General features: G+C 42.3%; 1 protein-coding gene across 1 annotated transcript in view; it reads left to right on the top strand.

The window, feature by feature from the left end:
* Positions 1–12338: 12338 nt before the first annotated feature.
* The window catches only part of MAP3K7 (mitogen-activated protein kinase kinase kinase 7), a 71618-nt gene continuing 60729 nt past the window's right edge, over positions 12339–23227 (top strand). Inside the window, 1 exon segment of the mRNA XM_030555962.1 lies at positions 12339–12584. Within this exon segment, the coding sequence (XP_030411822.1) occupies positions 12495–12584 (90 nt within the window). The 5' untranslated portion in view covers positions 12339–12494.

The raw sequence follows: 23227 nt of genomic DNA, 5'->3' as shown, positions 1-23227 counted from the left end.
TTCTTGATAACATAGCGTCCCTGTGGCAACTACAGCAATTTCTTACATGAAAAAACAATGTTAGACAATTATTTGTTGTACTTTTAGCTGTTTTTAATAAGATACAAGTGCTCTTTGTGTCTATTGGTAGGCCACAGATCACAATTTGAGAACAATTCCCTTTAATATATATCTTATCTGGCAATGCCACGATACTTCGTAAGATAGCTGCTTGCTGTTTTGTCAGAGACATCTTCCAAACACAACTTAAGACTTATTGTACTGGGACACCTATCCAGGGCACTTGTCATATTTTTCTCTGAAGAAGAAAACAATCTTAACTGCCCATGGAAAGAAATATTGAAAACCTGAGAGGGCTTGGAAGAGGTGATATTACTGGCACGGACAGTTATAAGAAAACTTTCTAAAATGTAAACAAATATACTGAGAGCGTTAACGGAATTCAGCGTAAAGGTGGGAGGGAAATAAGGGAAGAAGAAAAATCTTTATTAACAACAATCTGATGATACTGATCATCCAAGAATAGAACCAAGCTAGTGTGTGCATGTTTCTGTTATGCCTCTCCAACAGGTGTATATGCGCCATCTACTGGTGAGAGAGTTTCTTTTGCCACATCTATTAATATCTGAGAACACGATACTGCAATTGGCTCTGGGAGCAAAATGGACCCCTTTTCCTGCCTGGCTCTAGTTGCAGTGTCATGACCTAACAATGAGCATTAGTTTCAAAGGTGGTATACTATTCTATAGAAATGACAAAAATATAATAGCCATATACAACCCTCAGATATGTTCCTTGGAAATGTGTATATCTAAATCATATTTAGAGAAAAGGCTAGAGAATAGTGGAGAGGCCACTATTTCCTAAAAATGTTTTTAAAAAATAGGAACTAAATTTAAATCTGAATTTGTGTAAGTGGAGTCACTTTGATCCTTTGTCCCTGCTTTCTAATAAGAGTTACACCTGGTCCATATCATGTCTTGTAAAATCAGCATCTGCACAATAGCTGCTCCAACAAGATAAGCTATAATACATGCCTGGATACGATTAAGTTCTTATCACTAGGGTGAGTAAAAGTAGTAGAAAAATACACTAATTTATGGAAAATAAAGCTCAACCCTACAAGAAGCAATCTGGGTCAGATCCAGAAAAGCACTTAAGCATGTTCTTAACTTTAAGCATGTGTATAGTTCCATTGGCTTCAATGGGACTATGCATGTGCTTAAGTGCTTTGCTTTGAATCAGGGCCAGAGTGCTCCATAGCTTGCAGAATCAAACCCCAAGGGTCTGATCCAAAGACTATATAAGTCAATAGAAGGCCTCCCATTGATTTCCATAGGGTTTGGATCAGGCCAATCGTGTTTTTGATATCATAATTGATAGGGGATCTGTTGTGGAGAGAGAAGTTTGTTTTCTGCTGGCTGTTTGATTTTTTTGTTGTTTGTTTTTAGAATTAATGGCAGGTGCCCCTTTTTACTTTTGTACAAATCTAAAGCCAATGAGTTAGAGATCAGTTTCTAACTAAACTTGCAGTAAATATTGTTCATGTGCATAGTTTGGAGGGGAAAACACTTTTAAATGGTCTGACTGGACAAATAAAATGCCCATAAAAGGTTAAGAAATTAAAACCAATATTGGGAAACTGTTCCAACAATTTTATCTTGTAATAAAATTATTTATTTTTCTAAAGTGAAAAAAGACTCAGCAGAACTTTTGAACAAGAAAGTTTGCCTTGCAACTGCCTTCTTTGCTTTTAAGTGATTGAGTCTTCCATCCTAGAGCAAAACCTATCCTAAAAACACTTGCAGAAGCTTTACAGAAAAAAATTGAACAGTGCAACAATGAGATTTCTATAACAGAAGTACCACAGTACCACCTTGTGGGGAAATAAAAATGTATTTATCTTTAAAGCTGACTTTGTTCTCTGAACAGTTAGTTACAGAAAAGGGAGAAATAAATAAAAAATCCCAACTTAGGAAAAGAATATTTAGGCATCACGAACATGTTTAAAGTGTTATTTCTGCCAATATCAAATTACTTTAAAAAAAAACATGTTTTCATCAAAATCTTTGGTAGGTCTTCAGTAAAAGCTTTCAAAAAATAAAATATCTCTTTTTATATATGCTTGGATTCTTTTCTTAACTTCCATTCATTGTATATTTATTTCACTTGGAATATGGAATAAAAAGAAATATTGATTAGGTAGTACAAATACATCACCACCACCATCAGAAGATAACTACATCGAATTCTGCCCGTCCCTAATATACATTTATTCAGTGAAAGAGATTTGTATGGTTAACTGATTTCTGATTGCCACTACCCACAATTTAAGGGCTCTGTAGAGCATATTTTTTCTTAATTTGTTTTTTCTTAAATTATTGAGTGGGTTCAATGCTCCTAATCATGACAGATAAATAGCACTGACTTATGTAAGTATAATTCATGCTGGGCATATTGTTTGCAGGATTCCCCACAAAGTGTTGTCAATGTACGTGATTACTGAGATAAGATACATTTGCTTTTTCATTTCTGGGCATTTCTTTAGTGGGTACTGACCAGTGTATTAAAATGTGAAAAACTGTTGTGGATTTTTTAATATGTGCAGAAAAGACTTGATTCTGTTCCCATTCAAGCCAATGGGAAAACTCCCATTGATTTGTATGGTCAAGATCAAGCCCATTGGAAGGAGAAAGAGACTAAAATCATTCTCACTTTTTACTGAACTACAGTTTGAACTCAGATATCTAGACCTTAAAAACTGCATTAATAAGAGGTTGCTCCAACTTCCATTAAATTCTGTGGAAAGATTGCCAGTGACTTTAGGATGACACCCTAAATGTACTGCCTATTATAGGCTTTATCCCTATCTTTGAAAACTGAGGAAGCAATTTATAATGGAGAAATGGTCTGAAGTAAGTAGGATGACACTCAATAAGGACAAATGCAAAGTACTCCACTTAGGAAGTAAAAATCAGTTGCACACGCACAAAATTGGGAAATGACTGCCTAGGAAGGAGTACTGCAGAAAGGAATCTGGATGTCATAGTGGATCACAAGTTAAATATGAGTGAACAGTATAACACTGTTGCAAAAAAAAAAAAGGCAAACATCATTCTGGGTTGTATTAGCAAGAGTGTTGTAAGTGTTGCATCCTCATGGAGGATGGGTCCATCAGTGACTATTAACCAGGATGGGTGGAGATGGTGTCCCTAGCCTCTGTTTTCCAGAAGCTGGGAATGGGTCAGAGTCAGGCCAGGGTCAGAGATTGTTACCAGCCTGAAATCAGGAGGCAAGGGTCCAGGTCACAGTCAAGCTGAGGTCAGAGACTGAAGTTAAGAAAGCAAAGTGAGGGTGGGAATCACAGCAAGCCAGCAGTCTGTATGGTTGCCCAGACAACTTTCTGGATGACTACAGGGTAACATAATGAGCGTGAGCCAATCAGAAGGCCACATGGTGCCGTCACTCTGGACCCTTTGGGTGGTAATTCCTGCAACACCTAATCTCTGCAATAGTCTCTCATTGTAGCTCTGCGTGACTTCCTCATGCTGATATGAACATCAGCTGTCCCAGAACCCTACAGAACTGGGTTCTAGTCCTTACCCTCACTCCCTTCAAGTAGCCTTTTAAAGGCTATTGCCTCAACACCTATCTTGCTAGGTTTATGTGAGGTCATTGGCTTAACACTTCTATCTGGGGTTATTTGAAAACCAGAATTCTGGAAGATCTCTAATTTCAGCACCATGAGCTTGTTGGCCTGGTAGTCCCAGAGCTAGATGATTTTATGTCATGGGACCAGCTAATATGATGCCAAGGGGCAGTCCCCTGACATCACGGGCTCTGCACCTGTAGCTTCGTGGTCTGATGTCAAGAGGAAGTACTCTGCGATGTCATTGGCTTAACATCTCTGGCTTGCTCGTCCGATATCAATCTTCACGCTCAGTATGAGTTTACTGGTTCAAAAGCCCCAACTTGCTGAGGTGATACCAAGGGTCAGGCTCTGTCATCTGTATCATATTGAGTTATATTTAAGAGCCAAAGTAATATCAGAAGAACAAGTGTTCCTGTGAAGAGTTCTGCACTGATTGGTCAGGAAGCATTTGACTGGAAGGTTTCAAGAACAATGGTTAAATTTCAGAGGGTGATTTTTCAGTTCCTGTAGTGTTGTGCTCTGTGGTCCTACCTGCTACCACTGCCTTGGGAGCCAAAAATTCTAGAGCTCTGGTAGTGTCATGAATCATGCTTGGGAGCATGAATGAGAATGAGAATCCCACAATATCAGATCTTCAAACAAATAGAACTGCAATGTAAGCAACTTCTCTTTTTATTCCATGATCATATTAGCTTGATTTTTAGTTAATGAGAATAAGAAATATAGTTTTTTTGAGGTTCATTTCCTTTCACATATTGTTCAGAAAGATATACCATATGAATAATGAATTCTCTGTTAGCAAAATAAAAATTACAGTCATTATCACAGTATGCTACAATATATTTATTTTCACCACTTTGGTAAAATACGTAGATCAAATATTAACTATAAATGGCTCAAAGAAGCACTATTCAGTTAGGGGTACAATTTAAGTTTAGGTTAATGTTCAGCGTCCAGGTTCAAAATAGAATCAGGGTTAGGATTTGGATTCAAGTTGTTGTTTGACATCTACAAAATCTCACAAGCTATTCTTGTGAAATTTTAGCACAAAATTGAAGTTACCCAAGGACAGTTGATTATGTAAGATTTCCACTATGTTGAATGGCAGAAATCTTGCAAGATTATCTGTCCTCCTAATCTGTTGGATGCATCTAAATTGGAATCAGAAACACTCTTCCTTCAATTCCGGATCCCAACTGGAGCTAAAACCGTAGGAGGGGATTTGAATGCAGGGATTTGAATCACACCTGACTCCCCATAACCTGAAAGGACCTGGTTTCAAAGTTCCAGTTTTGGCTCATCTCTAATATTCACAATCAACAAGAAAAAAAAATTAGTCTTGTGGTCTTCCAGGACTATTCAAGTTCTTAAAGTTAGAACCTTATTATCATAGCATCATAGAAATGTAGGGCTGGAAGGGACCTCAAGAGGTCATCTAGTCCAGCCCCTGGTGCTGAGGCAGGACAAAGTAAAGTTAGACCATCCCTGAAAGGTGTTTGTCTAACCCAGGGGTCGGCAACCTTTCAGAAGTGGTGTGCCAAGTCTTCATTTATTCACTCTAATTTAAGGTTTTGCATGCCAGTAATACATTTTAACGTTTTTAGAAGGTCTCTTTCTGTAAGTCTATAATATATAACTAAACTATTGTTGTATGTAATGTATATAAGATTTTTAAAAATGTTCAAGAAGCTTCATTTAAAATTAAATTAAAATGCAGAGCCCCCTGGAGCAGTGGCCAGGAGCTGGGCAGTGTGAGTGCCACTGAAAATCAACTCGCATGCTGCCTTTGGCATGCATGCCATAGGTTGCCTACCCCTGGTCTATCCTGTTCTTAAAAATCTCCAGTAACACAGATTCCAGAACCTCCCTTCATTGCTTAACTATCCTTATAGTTAGAAAGTTTTTCTTAATACATAACCTAAATCCCCGCTCCTGCAGATTAAGTCCATTACCTCTTTTTCTACCTCCAGCGGACTGCGGGGGGGGGGGGGGGTGAAGGAGGACGCCACTAGGACCCAGAATGTAGAAAATTGTGTCTGCTGCTGGTGCATGTGTATTCTCTCTTATGTACTCAAAAACCCAGAATGCTGCATACTGTTTTTGTTGCAAACTCTTCCAGTCTAATGCTCCAGACACATTGGGTTCTACAGGAACACAGGACTGGAAAAATCTGGCTAGAAATCTGGCATGCCATGAGAAGGCAGCAAATCACCAGAGAGCATTCAATAGGTGAAAAGAGCTTGAGATGAGACTAAGATTAAAGGCCATCGTAGATGATCAGCATCAAGAGAAGATTGCATCAGAGACTCTTTACTGGCAAAATGTTCTGAAAAGGCTCATTGCTATTGTAGGAATGCTTGCTACCCAAAATCTAGCACTGTGTGGCACTTCAGATCAGCTGTATGTGCCAAACAATATCAGATCTTCAATGAAAACTTCCTTAAAATTGTGGAGCTGGTGGCTGAGTTTGATGCTGTACTCCAGGAACATCTAAGAGAGTCACCACCCAAGAAATGTACACATACCACTACCTGGGAAAAACAATTCAAAATGAGATCATACAGCTAGTGGCAACAAAAGTCAAACAGAAGATTGTGGCAGATCTGAAGTCAGCAAGATATTACTCTGTTATTATGGACTGCACACCTGACATCAGCCATACGGAACAGATGACTTTAATGGTGCATTTTGTAACAACAACAGAACCTAGTGAAAATGTCCCTGCAATGGTGAGAGCATTTTCTAGAATTTATTGACATTGGTGATACTACAGGAGCTGGCATGACAAATGTGCTTCTTAAAAAGCTGGAAGATATGGGAATTGCGACAGCTGACATGAGAGGTCAGGGCTACGATAATGGTGCCAATGTGAGAGGAAAGAACAGAGGAGTGCAGACACGGATCTGAGAGTTAAACCCTCGAGCTTTTTTTTGTCCCATGCAGTTCTCATTCATTGAACTTGGTGGTCAGTGATGCAGCATCAGCTTCTAGTGAGGCTGCTGAATTTTTTAATGTAATTCAAAGCATCTATGTATTTTTCTCTGCATCAACTCATCAATGGCAAATTTTGACACAACATCTGGGAACATCCTCTCTGACACTGAAACCACTGAGTGCCACATGATAGGAAAGTCGAGTGGAGGTGATAAAGCCTATCAAACACCAAATTGGAAAGATATATGATGCCATAGTTGCCTTTGGAGGATAATGCTATGATAGGAACTGTTCATGGGAGAACAGTGGCAGAGGGAAATGGAATCACCAGAAACATACATAACTTCAAATTTCTGTGTGGCTTAGTGTTGTGGCATGACATACTGTTTGAAATAAATGTTGTAAGCAAGAGACTCCAAGGTGTTGACCTTGATATATCTTGAGCAATGGAACAACTGAACAAAGCAAAGTCATATCTACAGTCTTACCGGTCAGATGAGGCATTTCAAAACGTTCTGAAGAATGCACAGAAGTTGGCAGAGGAACTTCACACTGAAGCTATTTTCCCACTCATTCAAGAATACAAGAATCACGAAGACGACAACATTTTGATTACAAGGCACAGGATAATCCCATAAGAGACCCCAAATAACAATTCAAAATTGAATTATTTAACCGGGTGCTAGATTGTGCACCACAGTCAGTTGAAGAACATTTCATGCAGCTCAAGGAACACAGCAATATGTTTAGGATGTTGTATGATATTCCAAAACTCCTCACTATACCTGAAGAAGACCTACACCAGCAATGCAGGGCACTAGAGACAGTGTTGACACATGATGACGTGTGATATTGATGCGAGTGATTTAAGGTGCTGAACTGAAAGCCCTTTCAAGATACATTTCAGCAGGATCAACTCCAAAGGTTGTTCTGGAATATTTGTGCACAAATAAGATGAACACCCTCTTTCCAAATGCTTTTGTTGCTCTGCGCATACTTCTAACACTTCCTGTAACAGTTGCCAGTGGAAAATGCAGCTTCTCCAAGCTGAAGTTAATAAAAACACAGCTATGCTCCACAATGACAGTCTCGCAACCATCTCAATAGAGCATGAGCTGGCCCAGACTGTGGACCTTCAGGAAGCAGTTCAAATCTTTACAACCAAGAAGGCACGGAAAGCACACTTAGATTATTCAAACAGATAAAAATGCCAGTGTTTACTATGCAGACAAGAAAAGTTACATTTGCTGTTCAGGCGTTTGAAAGTTAAGTGTTACTTAAAAGTTTTGAACACGGAATTTTAAATTGTTAGTTCTCCTTTATTGGGGTAGGTAGCAGAGCAATACCATGAGAGGAGTAGAACAGGAAGAAGGCAGAATTAAGACCTTTCAAAGTTTTGGCCCAAGCGAGGGGGTGTCATTTCAGCTCCTCACCTCAGGTGCCAAAATGTTGTGGGCCAGCCCTACTCCCTCCTATGCAGGGACAGACTGAGGTCTTTCTCCCCACTGGCACCCAGGGTTGGCCCGAGCTACCTTGCCGCCTGCCCGTGTGCCGTGCAGGTCCTCTGAACCCCCTCCCGCCACCTGCTGCCCATCTGCAATCCTCCTGTGGTCCCCTTCCCCCCAGGCACAGGGCTGGTCTGAGCCCCCCTCCAGCACACAAACACCAGCAGGGCTGGTGGTCCAAGCCGCAACCCCCACTGCATGCCTTCATGTGGGGTTGCTTGAGCCCCCCTCCCTAACCCTCTCTCCAGCACAGGGCTGGCATTGCCACTTCCCCACCATGACATTCCTCCATGCCCCACTAGGGATCCCATGTGCAGTGGGGTCGGCAGTGAGGTGAAACGCTGCTTTCAGCCTGCTCCCCCTGCCAGAGGGCCAGTGGACCCCCTCCACCTGAGGGAGCAGGGGACTCCATCCCTGCGGGCTGCCCCAAGCACCAGGCAGGGTGCATGAGCAGGTGCACAGTGGAAGCAGGGGCACGCCCTGCCCCCGCTACTCACCCATGCAAGGAAGAAGCTGAATTATTTCCCACCTGGTGAGACTTCTTGAGAACACTACAGACAGCCTGTGAGTGATGAGTGCTATGACTCTACAAGGACATTTGACCAGGCCACATGATGCTGGACTCCATCTTGGGATGTCAGTATTTTTCCAGTCTGGTCTGAGAACCAAGCTTTGGAACAAAGGCTTCCCACCATAAATAAAAGCTAGATAAGGGAGGGAGTGACATCATCTGTGGTTCTTCACTCCCCACATAAGACTCCTGGAAACACCTGAGGAACAAAGACTGAACTGGGGAAGTGCTGGACCCAGGCTGAAGGGATTTCTAGCCTGTGTATGAAATACCTGGGGAATCTAAGCTGTAAAGCAAGTGCAGCTTGCCCCTTAAGAATTTGCAGCCTGCTTGTATCATCTTTTAGGGTGAAAATCTGCTAATTCACATCCAATCTATCTAGTATATTAACCTTATTTTGCATTTTTTGTTTATTTTCTGGGTAATATGCTTTGATCTGTTTGCTATCCCTTATAATCACTTAAAATCTATCATTTGTAGTTAATAAACTTGTTTTTGTTTTAATCTAAACCAGTGAGCTTTGACTGGAGTGCTTGGGAAAATCTCTGCTTGGTTACTCCAAGCGTGCATTGTTCTCTTCACATTGAGGGAAAGGCAGACCAGGTATTAAACCCATATACTGGCCAGATTTGACCAGGGCAGGACGGTACTGCTTTGGGGTCCCAGGCTGGGAAGCTGGTGGTTAGGGAGCCTGTGTACAACTGAAGTTGGGTGTGTCCCTACCTGTATGAATGCTGGTCAAAGTGCAGGCTGGATGGCTTTGCAACTTATCACAGCAGTACAGTGTGAGAGGGAGCCCAGGCTAGTGGGTCAGGGGGCTCAGTGGTACCCCTGTTCCAGATGGCACCCCAGGGGAAACCCGTCACAGTATGAACCTCTGAAAATCTCAATTTGCACATGCATGGTAGAAATGTTTTAGAATGGCTGAATTTGCCAGAGTCCATCATCATGGAGTCCCTGTCCAGGGCTTCAGGGACTAACCAGTACTTACCTTGAAATAATCAGGGCCCACTGTGCTTCCAAGCACTTGAACTGACAGCAGGGAGTCTGTCTCTCTAGCACTCTCAGTGCTCCCATTGCTGGTACCCAGGCAGTGGGTAGCAGCAGGAAACAGCCTAACTGAAATGGAGAGGGATGAGGAGCTGGGCCTGAGAGTGGGACAAAGGACTGGGAGATACTGGGATGAAGAACCAAGGTGGGGAAACTGGGCCAAGGAGCCAAGTGGGGGGAGGCCTGGGCCAAGGAGATGATGGAGGAGAGAGAATGGGACCAGGAGCCAAGAAGGGGCAGGAGGAGAATAGAATTCTAACAAGGAGCCAAGGAGGCCTGGTGGGAAACTGGAATAAAGGCAAGCTGGAGAGGCCTGCAACCAAAGGGGCCAGACTTGGGGAAAACTGGAGCAGAAGGGTCTGTAACCACTACTGTATACTCCACTCAGAACTTGGAATAGAACCCAGGATTCCTGAATGTCTATATTTCCTGCTGTAACCAAATATCTGTGTAATCCACTAACAAAATATGTGCCTCATCTCCCTTTAGGAGACGATGACAATCTACTACTGCTTTCAAAGTTACTCTAAGGATTCCAGCCCTGCTGGTGAACCATGTGGGTGTCAATGGTTCCACATGATGGAATTTCTGTTTTTCTGGTTTCTTTTTTTAAAACCTTAGAAATGTCATACAAAGTCAAGCACTCAAAAGCTAGGAAAAGTCAGAATTAAGGTTGTGTGTGCTACCTTAATTAGAGTTCCTTGTGCAATATGCCTCATGAGACCATCCTTAATTACATGATCACGTACTACATATTGGCAGTATCTACTGGCTACTTGTGGATTTCCAAAGTGTGAGAACAACAAAATCATAGAACTGGCCCCAGGATGAAGGAGCTGCAAACAGCTCCTTTGTGGCTATCTCTATAGTAGGTACTTATTTGGTGTGATGCTTCCTGGGGATGCCCAAGGTTATGAGGCACTTGCTACCAGCTGCCCTCAAAGTGTTTCCCTGGAGTGTCCAGACCCTGTTCCAATGGACATTCGCAGTATTTACAGATACAATATTCCCAAGGAACAATACACCTCAGCTTACCAGTTTCACTTTAGGATCACCACTCCACTTAACTCATGGCACTTAGATTTGTTTATAGTGAAAACTAGTATTAATGTATTTAATAAAGAACAGAGATCAAGTAATAGCAAGGAGGTAGAAGTATTGGAAACAATTGGTTACATCTAAAAGAAAATCATGATACATCTTCTAGAGCCTAGACTTAAATAACAAGACCTTCTCCTGTCTCTCATAAAAGTTATCTCATCCAAAGTCTTTCTCCCAGTTAGGACATATGGCAATCACACTGGCAGCTTGACCACCAGATGAAGGATACTGTGTCTCCCCTCGTATTCTCTTGATACACCAGACTAATTCTTTAATCTTCATGATAATCAGGGCACCCGCCTTTCCTGTAGTTTCTGTAATCTCTATTAGTATGCAAATAGAGATACACTGCAAGATATACAATACACAATGAACGGCCAGGGAGATAAGTGTCTAATACCACTGCCTGACCAGAACTTATTTACATGCCACAAGAACACAGTTTTCAGTATAGATATATAATTTTTTAAATAATATCCTTGCATACATTTTGCACAGTGGTGTTGGAACAATTTTTATAGGACTTGGAGTGTTTTGTAATAACTCTGCAAGTAGTAACCAAGGCTGCTGGAAGCCAGTGTGTGACTGCAGTGATACTGACAGGCTAGTGAGGTCAGAGCTGCTGAACCAGGATTGCAGCTAGACACAGACACTCAGGGTGTGACTTGCACTATAGTAGGTTCACAAGGCTGGTTGTGAGCAGCCCAGGCTCAGTGCTAGGGAAGCAAAGCATTGTGAGGCACTCAAGGTCACAGGACAAGCACTGATGCAACCTCTCAGTGGCTGACCTGCACCCTGGAATGTGACACCCTCGCTCTGTGGGGTGGATGATTGAGGTAGTGTGTGGGTGGTGGAAGGGTGGGGTATTGGTGTAGATTGTGTGTGTTACAATCGTGTTTCTGTCTGCTGGGGGGGTGGGGTGGAACGGTTCGTGTGTGTGTGTGTGTGTGTGTTGCAGTCCCTCCCAAGGGAGGCTGGGATGCCGCTTGTAAATCAACCCCCTAGTGTATGTGCTGCGGCTGTGTTACGATGACTCCGCCCTCCCGTTGCTGTGCTCATTACGCCACTCCCTCCCCCCGGGGAGGAAAGCGCGCTCCGCGGTGCGTGTCCCAGCCGCCTGTGCGGCTCGGGGGGCGGCTCCCCCTGGCGGGCAGCCTCCGGCGGGGCGGGAAGGGAGGCGGGGCCCGAGCAGGGACGCCGCCGGCCGCGCGCGGGGGGAGGAGCAGCCGCCTCAGCCAGGCCATGTCCCCGCTCCGGCGGCTTTAGCAGCAACAGCCGGAGATTCCCCCCTCGCCCGGGCAGCAGGAAGCGGCTCCTCTGTCAGTAGCGGCGGCTGGAGCTCGGCTCTGAGCGGCTCCTTCCCGTCTTGGCCCCTCTCCGCCGGGGCTGGCGAAGGCGGCGGGCCCCCGTCCCCGGGGCCGTCCCGTCGCCTGTGCTGGGGACGCGCAGCCCAGGCGAGGCCGCGGCCTAGGGCGGGCGGGCGCGTGAGGCGCAGGATGCGGAGCGAGGCCCCCCCTGCCGGGGCCTCCGCGCGGCCTCAGTAGCCCGAGATCGCCGCGGATGCGGCCTCGCCCCAGGAGGCGCCTCCGCCAGGCCCTCGCTCCCCAGAGCCTGTGCAGCTGGGGGCCGCCGCTCCTCTGCCCCGGCTCTGCCCTCTCCTGCCGCGGTTGCCAGTGAAGGGATGTCTGCTGCCACCTCCGCTGAAATGATCGAAACTCCCCCAGTCCTCAACTTCGAAGAAATTGTTTACAAGGAGATTGAGGTGGAAGAGGTGAGCGAGCCCCGTGCGGAGCCGGGGATGTTCGGAGACTCCCCACCACCTTCCTGCACCTGGCCCATGGGGCGATCTCTAGGCGTACCGCTCCCTAGAGCTTAGGGCAGCTTTTACCCTTCGGGACCCCAAAGCACTTTACAAACTACGAAAGTATTGCAGCCTTGGGACTGGTAGGCCGGGGGCGGGGGGGGGGGAGGAGAGTGGCAGTCAGCTGGTACAAAGGTGTCTGGGTGGGAGGAAAGATTCTGCTCCTAGAGACTGAGGCAAAACCCTAATCTTATAAGAGAATCTGTGGGACCACTAACAGGCAGGTAGAGCTGGCCCTCTCTGATCTATGTAGTAAATGCTGTGCTATTCTCCCTCTCAAAAATGCCTAAATAGTGCAATAATGGGCACGGTAACCATGTATAGATAGAGGAAGGGCTGTGAGCCTGAGCTGCCAGGGAGTTTAGGTATTCCAAACCTGAGGAACCAATCAACTTTTATAACCTGAATTTTAGGTTAGTCTAAATTTAAGCCAAACTTTGGTGGCAGTTGATGATAAATTCGAATTAATTTTATCATTTAAAAATGAAGAATTTTTAAACTATATTGTAATGCTTCCACTTAATGTGTCTATTTTTGCAGGTCTCTGTTTTCTCCTCTATCCATCCTATTTAATGCACTTATAATACATCCATTACTATGGTATCTAGCTGCTGCTCATTATTATCCATATTCTTACGCATACATTATTGTGTTTAGGCATAAAAGACCCTTTTTTAAATTTATTAAACTAACTTAAATGATGCTACAATCCAGTGGCTGTTACATTAACATTTGTGACCCGTATTACATCTTTGGTATTGATTACCCATGAAATAAATTCAACTGTCCATTTATGTTTTACTTAGTTTGAAGAAAAGTGTTCCCACTTGAGTGTTACACTGAAAGGTTGGCTATCGAGGAATTGTCTTAAATTCTTTGCAGTTGGTATGTAATTGATTAAGAAGGCATTTCTAAGAATATTTGTGGATCAGTTTGTGGAGGCAGAGTGGATTTTCTGAGGAGCAATCTATGCTTTCCAAAAAGGTTCAGTGGAGGTGTATTAACTTGCTCATTAAGGCCCTTATCTTGCAAGTAGTTGTACCATACATCTGTATCCCTCTGCCCTTGTGAAGTCCCTCTTTAAGTCAAAGTGTTGTGTGCATGGGCAGACCCCCATTTAACTCAGTAGAATTTACACACGCAGAATGACTTGCGGAATCTAGCCTTAACAAACATTGGCATCATTACAATCTTTGTGCTTTTAACTCCTTAGCAAATTAATTACTGCCGAAAGAACAAGATATTTTCTTCTGAACACAGTAACCGTACAGAAGTGAACATAGCCATGTATAGCACCTTTCATATATAAGATAACCAGTAGCTCAGAGCTTTACAGAGTCATTTGCTAAATACTGATAGTTAGCCTGTATCCTACTGAATTTTGGTCCACACACAGTCTTGGAGACTGTAAACTGTTTTATTGGGAAGGAATGGTTTCCAAGAACACTGTGTTTGAAAGGCATCATGGTATCTTTTTGATCTCCACCTTGAGTCTCACCAGAAATCTGTAGAAGGTACTTTAGCTTTAATCTCTCTTCCAAAGGATTTCCTTTTCTATAAACAAGATAAGGGGTTCTCAAACTGGAGGGGGGAGGCTCCTCTGGGGGGATGACCGTGGAATGTATTCTGCGGGGGGCATGAGATGCTTTAGGGTAGGGATTGGCAACCTTTGGCACGTGGCCTGCCAAGATAAGCACCCTTGCAGGGCCAGGCTGGTTTGTTTACCTGCCACATCCACAGGTTTGGCCAGTCGCGGCTCCCGCTGTCCGCCGTTCGCTGCTCCAGGCCAGTGGAGGCTGCGAGAAGCAGCGTGGGCTGAGGGATGTGCTGGCTGCCGCTTCCCGCAGCCTAAAAGTCTAGCTAGCAAGTCCCCAACAAAGCAGGGGGAAAGCAGAAGAAAACAACAGTATGGAAAGCACCATAATTTTGTTTCTGTCCTGTCTTGGTCAAGTAAAGAATAGAGGAAACCGTACGTTGTTGTTGAGTTTGCAAATAAAATCCTACATAAATAAATTACAATGACTTGGACTTGTATATGGGCATATTTATTTTTTTTCTAAAGTTAAGTAATTTAGGAAAAATTGTCAGAGTGGCCACTAGCAAGAGTTCGTGGCCACACTGTAAGGCCACCAAAAAAAATTGTTGTGAGAACCCCTGGACTAGATAGTCCTGTTTCAGTGCAGGGTACTGGACTAGATGACTTATTGAGGTCCCTTCCAGTTCTACGTTTCTGTAGCTCTATGAAATGTCTTAAGTCAGAATTACACATTCCTCTTCAACATTTAGTTCTATCATTTCCAAACAGTTTTTCTGTATTAAGGAACTGGAAGTACTTTTGTATTTGAAGAAGACTGAAATTTGCTTAATGTTGTTTGCCTGTGTTCAGTAATCAAACAATTAAGTGTCTTTTGAGATATGGCTTGTAGCTAGCCCTTATCCCCATGGTAAAAGTTACGGTTGTGGTAATTTTAGAGCTCCATAAACAGGTGCCCAGTGATGACCCATAAAAGTGAGTATCACGTAGCAAATATATACCTCTACCTTGATATTTTGATCCACTGGAGTGCGCATCCCCGCCCCCCACCCTCCAAGCACTGCTTTACCGTGTTATATCCGAATTCATGTTATATCGGTTCATGTTATATCGAGGTAGAGTTGTTATATGTTGTACTTCGCACTTTGAACAAGTAAAATCCTATACAAATATTTAATCCTCACAACACCTGAGGACTGTAAGGATTACAACCTCATTTTACAGGGAGTGGAATTCAGGGCCACACAGTGTCTGACTGGGAGGTAGAACTCTGAGGCGTGGTATACAAATCTTGGCGTCCTCTTATGGATGTACCTCTGTATGCGTTCTGATACCTGCACAGGCAGGATTTGGTGCACCAGAAACGTGTGCCCAGATGGTGCCTAGATTGAGGCCTCAGCAAGAATGAAACTATAGGAGTCTTGAGTCCTAATTAGTTTACTATATCAACTGTCATCCTGAGACTTGCCTCTCAATCTGAGGGAAAAAATGAAGATGATCCATTCATTTTAAGACCAAGAGAAGGGGACTTTTGTCAAAGGATAGGGAGAAATTTTCGTAACAGTTGTTTTAGCATTTTTAGTTAAGTGTGTGTGACCTACCAGCAGTTCTTGTTAGGCCGCTGGATACTACAATGCTGAGTGTAGTAAAAATGCCTAGCCCACGGGTCGGCAATCTTTCAGACATGGTGTGCCGAGTCTTCATTTATTCACTCTAATTTAAGATTTTGCGTGTCAGTAATACATTTTAATGTTTTTAGAAGGTCTCTTTCTATAACTCTATAATATATAGCTAAACTATTGTTGTATGTAAAGTAAATAAGGTTTTTAAAATGTTTAAGAAGCATCATTTAAAATTAAATTAAAATGCAGAGCCCCCTGGACAGGTGGCCAGGAGCTGGGCAGTGTGAGTGCCACTGAAAATCAGCTCGCATGCCGCCTTCAGCATGCGTGTCATAGGTTGCCTACCCCTGGCCTAGAGGATAAACTCTTATTACAGTGGAAGCAACAAAAACTGCTTTGTGATGGAACAGGTGAACTAGAAACAGAACTTGTCCACTATGAGGAAATTCCAAGAGGTATGAACCCCTTCCTTGTCACTCCTTTCTTCTTGTGCCTTCATTGATTTCACAGTTGCTAGTGACTATATCTTGTAACTAACAACATAGCATTGTGCACTAGAAGAAAACTGTTAATACTTTACATCTAGAGAGCAAGAATTCTAAAATAGTCACCCTTTACAAGGAGTTAAAATGGTTAAGTTTTATTATAGTATGTGGACATCAGTTAGATGTTCCAAGATGAACATCAACAAATCTAAACTGAAAAATGCAAAAGAATTCTTGTATAATCCCAGCTTTGCTCTTGTATTATCAAGGTTGTCTGGTCAGCAGATAGCACTGCCACTGGTTTATTAATAGATTTAAGTTCTGGAATAGTTACAGGCCCCAAGTCCTAGCTAATAAACATAAGATCTGTACTTGTGCTTTCAGTATAGTTTGGTGAAGTTTTACTGGATAACACACGAATATACCGTATTTTGTTCATCTGCATGGCTATAATTTGGGAGGTGAGAGACATACACAAGACAAACATATATCCAACTTCCCGGTGGCATTTTGTTGTTTAAAATCTTCAAGTTGTGGTAAGGTGGGTACGTAATTATCATGGGTGAATAAAAGTCAACCCAAAATTAATGTACCATAAAAGAATATTCAAAGCAAGAATGAAAAACAACCTAAATCTCAAGTTCAGCAGCAGCCTCCCTTTCCTTTATCCCTGGGAAACTTCTGATTGCTTCTGCGATTCTTATTTTTAACTTAAGTACAAAATAGTCTGAAAAAGCATTAATAATTAGGGAACAAAATTACAGACCTTACCCTGGATTTCAAACAGCATAGAAAAGAGCTAATTTTTCTAAATGTTGTGTTCTGCACATTTGTTTTATGATGCTAGCTAAATTAGATATCTCATTTTAATATTTTAGGAGTTGCTTGGAAAATGTAGCTTTAAATTTGCTTGAAAAATTGTGGATAAATAAGCCTTTAAAGGAATATGTGATGCCTTTATGCTACATTTTAGAAAAATCCAGAAGGATTTATAAAACAGTATATAATTCTGAAAGTTTGGAAATGAACTGAAAAGTTTTGTCTTGAAAGTGGTGATAACAGTGCAGATTCATTCAGTTGTTGAATGAAGGCCCATCTGATTAAATAATTAGTGATACATGGTATCTCTCTATTTGGGAAGTTCAGTTAACAGATGCTTTGCAATACAGCATGTGGGTTTTTAGTTTTATTTTTTTTTAAACCTGATCTTAAGGGTACATGTATAGTAAAAGGTAAACTTGACTTTTAATTATTTTATTTGTTAAAGTATACTTCCCTTCCTTTTTTGATACTTTGTTTCTAAGTATTGTCCTCATGGCTCTGTTCCATTCTTTTCCATAGTTTATTTGCTTCTGCCACCACACATCCACTGTAACTAAATAGAACCTGTCTGATTTGTGCACGTTTTGGTTGTAGTCTATTGTTGGTTTGAATAGTGCAGAATGTACACAGCTACCTTTTATGTTACATGAGCCTTGGCACCCAAATCCTACAGTGCTGACCACTCACTATGGAAAAATCGAAAACCAGTACTGGAAGTGTGTGTGGGGGGGGTGTTTGTATATATATGCAATATTATATATTTTTCTTACTTAAAGTGATGTCCAAACAACCTTAAACCATATACTATTTGAAAGTTTCTATTATCCTCAAGTACAGTAATCTGTGAGCTGCAGGATGCTGGTGGCATCTCCACCAAGTATTGCATGCAATTTATTGTAGAAGTGCCAGTTCTCCAACACAGTACCAGATCTATTGTTGCTCTCCCTAGCCTTGTAGAATCCCTGGCAAAGTTCCTTTAGTTTCCCATAGTACTGCTGATGATTCCTGTCAGACCCCTTTGCCTGCACCTTCCCCATGCAATCTACTTGTAGTTGTCTGTGTTTCTGTGTCTGGTACGTAGCTGTGCTTCCATAGTCTCATCTCCCCACTGTCTCAAGAGCCAATACTTCCTGTCTGCTCCAGGCAGGAACGTATCTAGTACATCTCTGTGTGCATGGAGCTGGCATGGTCTATTGGGCAGCTGCACACAACAAAACTGATCTGCTTGCCAAGTTGGACAATTTGAAAAATTTCAAAGGTACGGAAGGTTTTAGAGAGGGAGCTTCCAGTCTCTCTGATCCCTGGTCAGTGGACTTTAAAACTGTGATCAGAGTGATCACTCTTGCATGGAATGGGGCATTGTGGGACAGTGACTAGAGGACTGTTAAAGTCAACACCCATCATGCAGTGTCTTCACTCATATTGCATCAACTTAAGTAGGTCAACTATGGCATTTTGGTGGAGGGGCAGGGGTACTGTGTTGATGAGATGAGGCACTTATGCTGGCTAGAGATAAATTTGGTGTAGACAATACCTAACTTTGTAGTGTATCCCAAGCCTTAGTTTCAACAGTCCACTTGAACAATGGTAGTTAATAACTAGAGTATTTTGAGGGAATCTTCTTACAAAGAGGAACTCTGATAAGCTTTCTAAATATACATTTAAGAATAGCTATTTGTTTTCACACCACTGAGAGGACATATTTGTAATGTGTACACCTATACATAATACATTTTTGGAAACAGATGAATATGATTTCATCTGTCCACTGGGGTCTGAATTTAGGGTTCTTTGTCTTCTACAGCTGGGCAGGAAATGGTTTTCTAGTCCCATGAAATTTTAGAATATTTTTCCTGTCCTGATTCAGGACAAGAAGTCAATCTCAAATTTTTGTGAACTAATAATCCAAAAACATTTCAGATCAGGTTAATTGAAATACTTCATTTTGATTTCATTTTTTTTTTTGTTTTTAAATTCTTTTTAGTATGAATTAACTAAAATTTCCAATGGAAGTTATTTAGAAACAAAACTTTTCATTTAGAAAATGTCAAAACATCCCATTTTAACAACTTTTTGAATTTTTTTCCTGTAAGTTTCAGAATCAGGATATTCATCAAAGCTGATCCTTTTTCCTGCTAACAATTTTGTTTTTGACAAATTGTCATTTTCTGATTATATTTAAAAAAAAAAAAAAAAAGACTGAAAATTCCTGACCAACTCTGTTTTCCTTGCAGCTGTTGAGGCCTGGAGTCTTAACTGTGGTCCAAAGTCTTTATCCTGTAATCACAGCACTGCTAGAGACCTCAAGTGGTCATGTAGTCCAGTCCCCTGCACTCATGGCAGGACTAAGTATTATCTAGACCATCTCGGACAAATGTTTGTCTAACCTGCTCTTAAAAATCTCCAATGATGGAGATTCCACAACCTCCCTAGACCATTTATTCCATTGCTTAATTACACTGACGGGAAATTTCTCCTACCCAACGTTTACGCCACAGTGGCAGCTCCTGTCCCACAGGGCTGGGTTTGGCTCCCTGCTCTGGGTATTGCGACCTAACGCACGGAGTCACAGTGCCACTGAAGTTTGGCACATCTGCCCTGCCATAGATGGACACAGAGGAGTGGAGGGCTATAAAGCAACACCACTTAGTTTGGGGGCATTTTACTCTGAGGACATTTCACAGACTTTATTCAAATTCATAGTTTCCGTGCTTACTGCAGCAAAATCATATCCCTATTCATGTTAAATAACAAGAGAACGTGAGCTCCCAGTGCAGTGGCTAAAAGAACTAATGTAGTTCCTTGTGTAACCAGGAATATTGAGCAGGAGCATGGAGGTATTGTTAAATTAGTATATAGCATTGCTGAGACAACTGCTGAAATATTGTAGCCACACTTTTTAAAAAGATATTGAAAATTTGAAAAATCCTTCAGAAAAGATACAAAAATTAACCCCCTACTCAGTCCTCAAGATCATAATTAAGTTGATGTCTTGTGGGCTTTCTTTTGTAGACACTACAGTTAATAAGGAATGAAAGGTTTGGGGTGCAGGAGGGTGCTCTGGGGCTATGGTGAGGAGAGAGGACTCCCCCCCCCCCCCGCGCACTCTCCCCTCTGTGGGAGCGCTGGGGCTGCAGGATAGGCGCCCTTCCCCCAGCCCCAGCAGGTCTGGGCCAGAGGAGGGCTGCTGTGACTGCCACGCCTGGGGCCAGGCCACTCCAGTATCGGGCTGGTCTGGCTGTGCCGCAGGCTGAGTTGGGGGCCAGGGGAGTGGCACCCCTCCCATGGTCTGTTGGGGGCTAGGGAAGGGGTGCCCCTTCCCCGGCCATGGCAGGTCCCTGCGCGGATTCCCTGAGCGCCTGCACTGTGCTAAATAGTCTGCTTCACAGCCACGCAGCTTACAGGGAACTTAGCTTACAGTAATCATAATGGTCACTTGTAACTATACTGTGTACAACGTTTTTCAGTGATATCGAGTTGGTGTCCATCAAATGTGTACATTAGCATTAAAGCAACAAAAAAGAGAAGTGGAAGAGGATAAAGAAAGGAGAATTCTTTTAAAAGGCCTTTTTCCAATACATGCTCACCAAGTAAAATAATAGAAATGGTTAAGTCTTTGAACATGTCTTATTACTGCTGATATATACTTAAACCCAATGTCTACAGCATAAAAAGGCTGAGAAATCAGGAATATCCTAAAGTTGTTTCCACTGAATCATTAAACTTTTTACATAGTAACAGTAATAGTAATAAGCCTTGCATTTAATAAGGATATGAGAAATAGAAATTACTGCCTTTATGCAATGTAGTAGAAGTAACTTTTCTGTAGAAAACTTATTTTGAATTTCAAAAATTTTTTGTAGTGTTTGATTTCTTTGCAACTTACAAACAAAAATGAATGTTAATTTCTTTTTTAAGGCAAATGGTGAGATCAGATTATATTGTATGTAATTGTAATAACCCCAATCATGCATAGCATTTGAAGCCTTGGCCTTCATCACTGCAGCACATATTTCTGTGACTTGAACTACAGATTTAACTGTGTTAGCTGGCATCAGGAGAAAGCTGTGATCCAGGAGGCTGGGATGGGCTGCTGGGGCCAGGTGTTAGGTTAGAGTGGTGTTTGATGGTAACCTAGCACCCCACATGAATTGGAGTTGCTGCCCCATGTGGGAGAGATGGCCCTTCATGTGCCATTCCCCCACACACAGCTACCTTGGCACCTCCCATGCCATCCTTTGGTGACAGCACAGGCTTAGCCCTAAATCAGAGCATTCATGTTCAGTTATTATTTTGGCATGCTTCCAGGATTTTCCTGAGGAATGTGAGCAAGAAAAGGGAAATTGAACTTTTCAACAGTGTATATCTCTGCCAAACCTATATAGAATTGGATGGATCCAAGAAAAGGCATTTCTGTTTCTAGTGAGCCCCCCTGCTGAATTTCAAGGGCCTGCTCCAAAAAAGGGATATGTTCGAGCTTCTCCCAAAAAAAGATTCAAGAATCTCTTATAATGGGAAGTATCATGAAATCTAAACATAGGGATCTCTGTCGGAGAAAAACTCAGTTCTCACTTTCTGTTTGGGTGCAGCAGAGTCAGATACTTTATTTCTCAAGCAATTGCAATTGAGGGAGGGGTGCCCTAGGACACAGGTGGCCCCAGTCCTGGACAGGTCTCTCAACAGGTAAACAATTACAGCAAGCATTTATACTTTTGTTACAGACAATAATAAGCAATAACTGCATTTTGTTTATACATAGGTCATCCTGATATCTTGTTTTTCTCACTTAAGAGTCTCCAGTCTACATTTCGTATTATCTACACGTTATCTACGCAGAGTTGAAACAACTTCTCACACAGTTCTTTTCCACTCGCCTCACACAATCCTCGCTTCTACAAATCTCGCTTTATTAGGGTTACAGTTAGCCTAACTCTTGCTCACAGAGGCTGTCATGCATTAAGATCCCCTACAAATCCCTATCAGTTCTTTCTCTACTTCCACACTCCCCCTTTTGCACTTCTAGTACAACAAATATTTTCAAACCTCTATTTGCATTAAGCCATGGATTTCAGATTCTACGTCAGATGTTTCAACCTTAGGGGGTTTGATTGGATGTAATGACAATGCATGATTAGCATAGATGTGAAAAGTTTTACTATTATCACGTCCTTTACCACAACAACATAATCCTAAACTAATAGCAATACAAGCAATAACATTTCCATAGCAATAATATGATGGGGTTGTTATACAGTTTTAGTTATAAAGCACAATACATCATACTTAGTACATAAAATAGACACTCTATAAGCTGTGTGAAAGACATACTTTTCAATCTGATATATTTTTTTGAAGCAGATGAATTTGCCTTCGTATTTCAGAAATTATTTGATTATCTGGTAACAATGAAAGCAAATCTTGAAATCGATCAGGCACTAAGCTGGTCCAGTTAAAGGGTATCTGGAACCTAGGGCTGCTTGCGAAATTCTGTCTGTAGGCTAGTAAACAATATAATCGCCTGCAGTGGTAATGAGATTAAAATGTATATCTTGCAATCTGGTGGTTTTAACATACACACAACTATCATTAGCTTGAAATAGTAGGTGTCCTGTTAGAATAGTCCCTTGTCCTCTACCCTCCCAACAAATGTTGTCATAAACAGTGACAACTTCCCCTGGCTTCAGTTTAGGGATACACTGAAGTTGTAGAGGTTCTAACAGTCAAAATGTCCATTGACTCCCTATTCCTATCCAAAATGTCAGCAGGTGTTCTAGGAGCACTGACTAAAAATCAGTTAGGTATACCAGGTGGTCTAATTTCCCAGATGTCTCAGTGAATAACCCAATCCCAAATGCATCCTCCCCATGGACCTGGCAGGATTCGGTATATGGGAGCCCACACCCCCCTAACCAGTCCAAATGCTTGGAAGGAGCACTGTGAACGTCCACACTGTCCAAGTATGTCTCCATGGCCACAGATCAGATGGTACTCCTGATGTGTCTGTAAGGGCAGTGGGCCAAGCCTGGTGCTCAAGATCATGCTGAATGGCCATCAGCTGGTCATTCAGGAAATCTTGAATTTCTGAACATG

Source organism: Gopherus evgoodei, chromosome 3 (genome assembly GCF_007399415.2).
Source record: "Gopherus evgoodei ecotype Sinaloan lineage chromosome 3, rGopEvg1_v1.p, whole genome shotgun sequence".
NCBI classification, from domain to species: Eukaryota; Metazoa; Chordata; order Testudines; family Testudinidae; genus Gopherus; species Gopherus evgoodei.
This window is presented reverse-complemented; position numbering and strand designations above follow the sequence as displayed.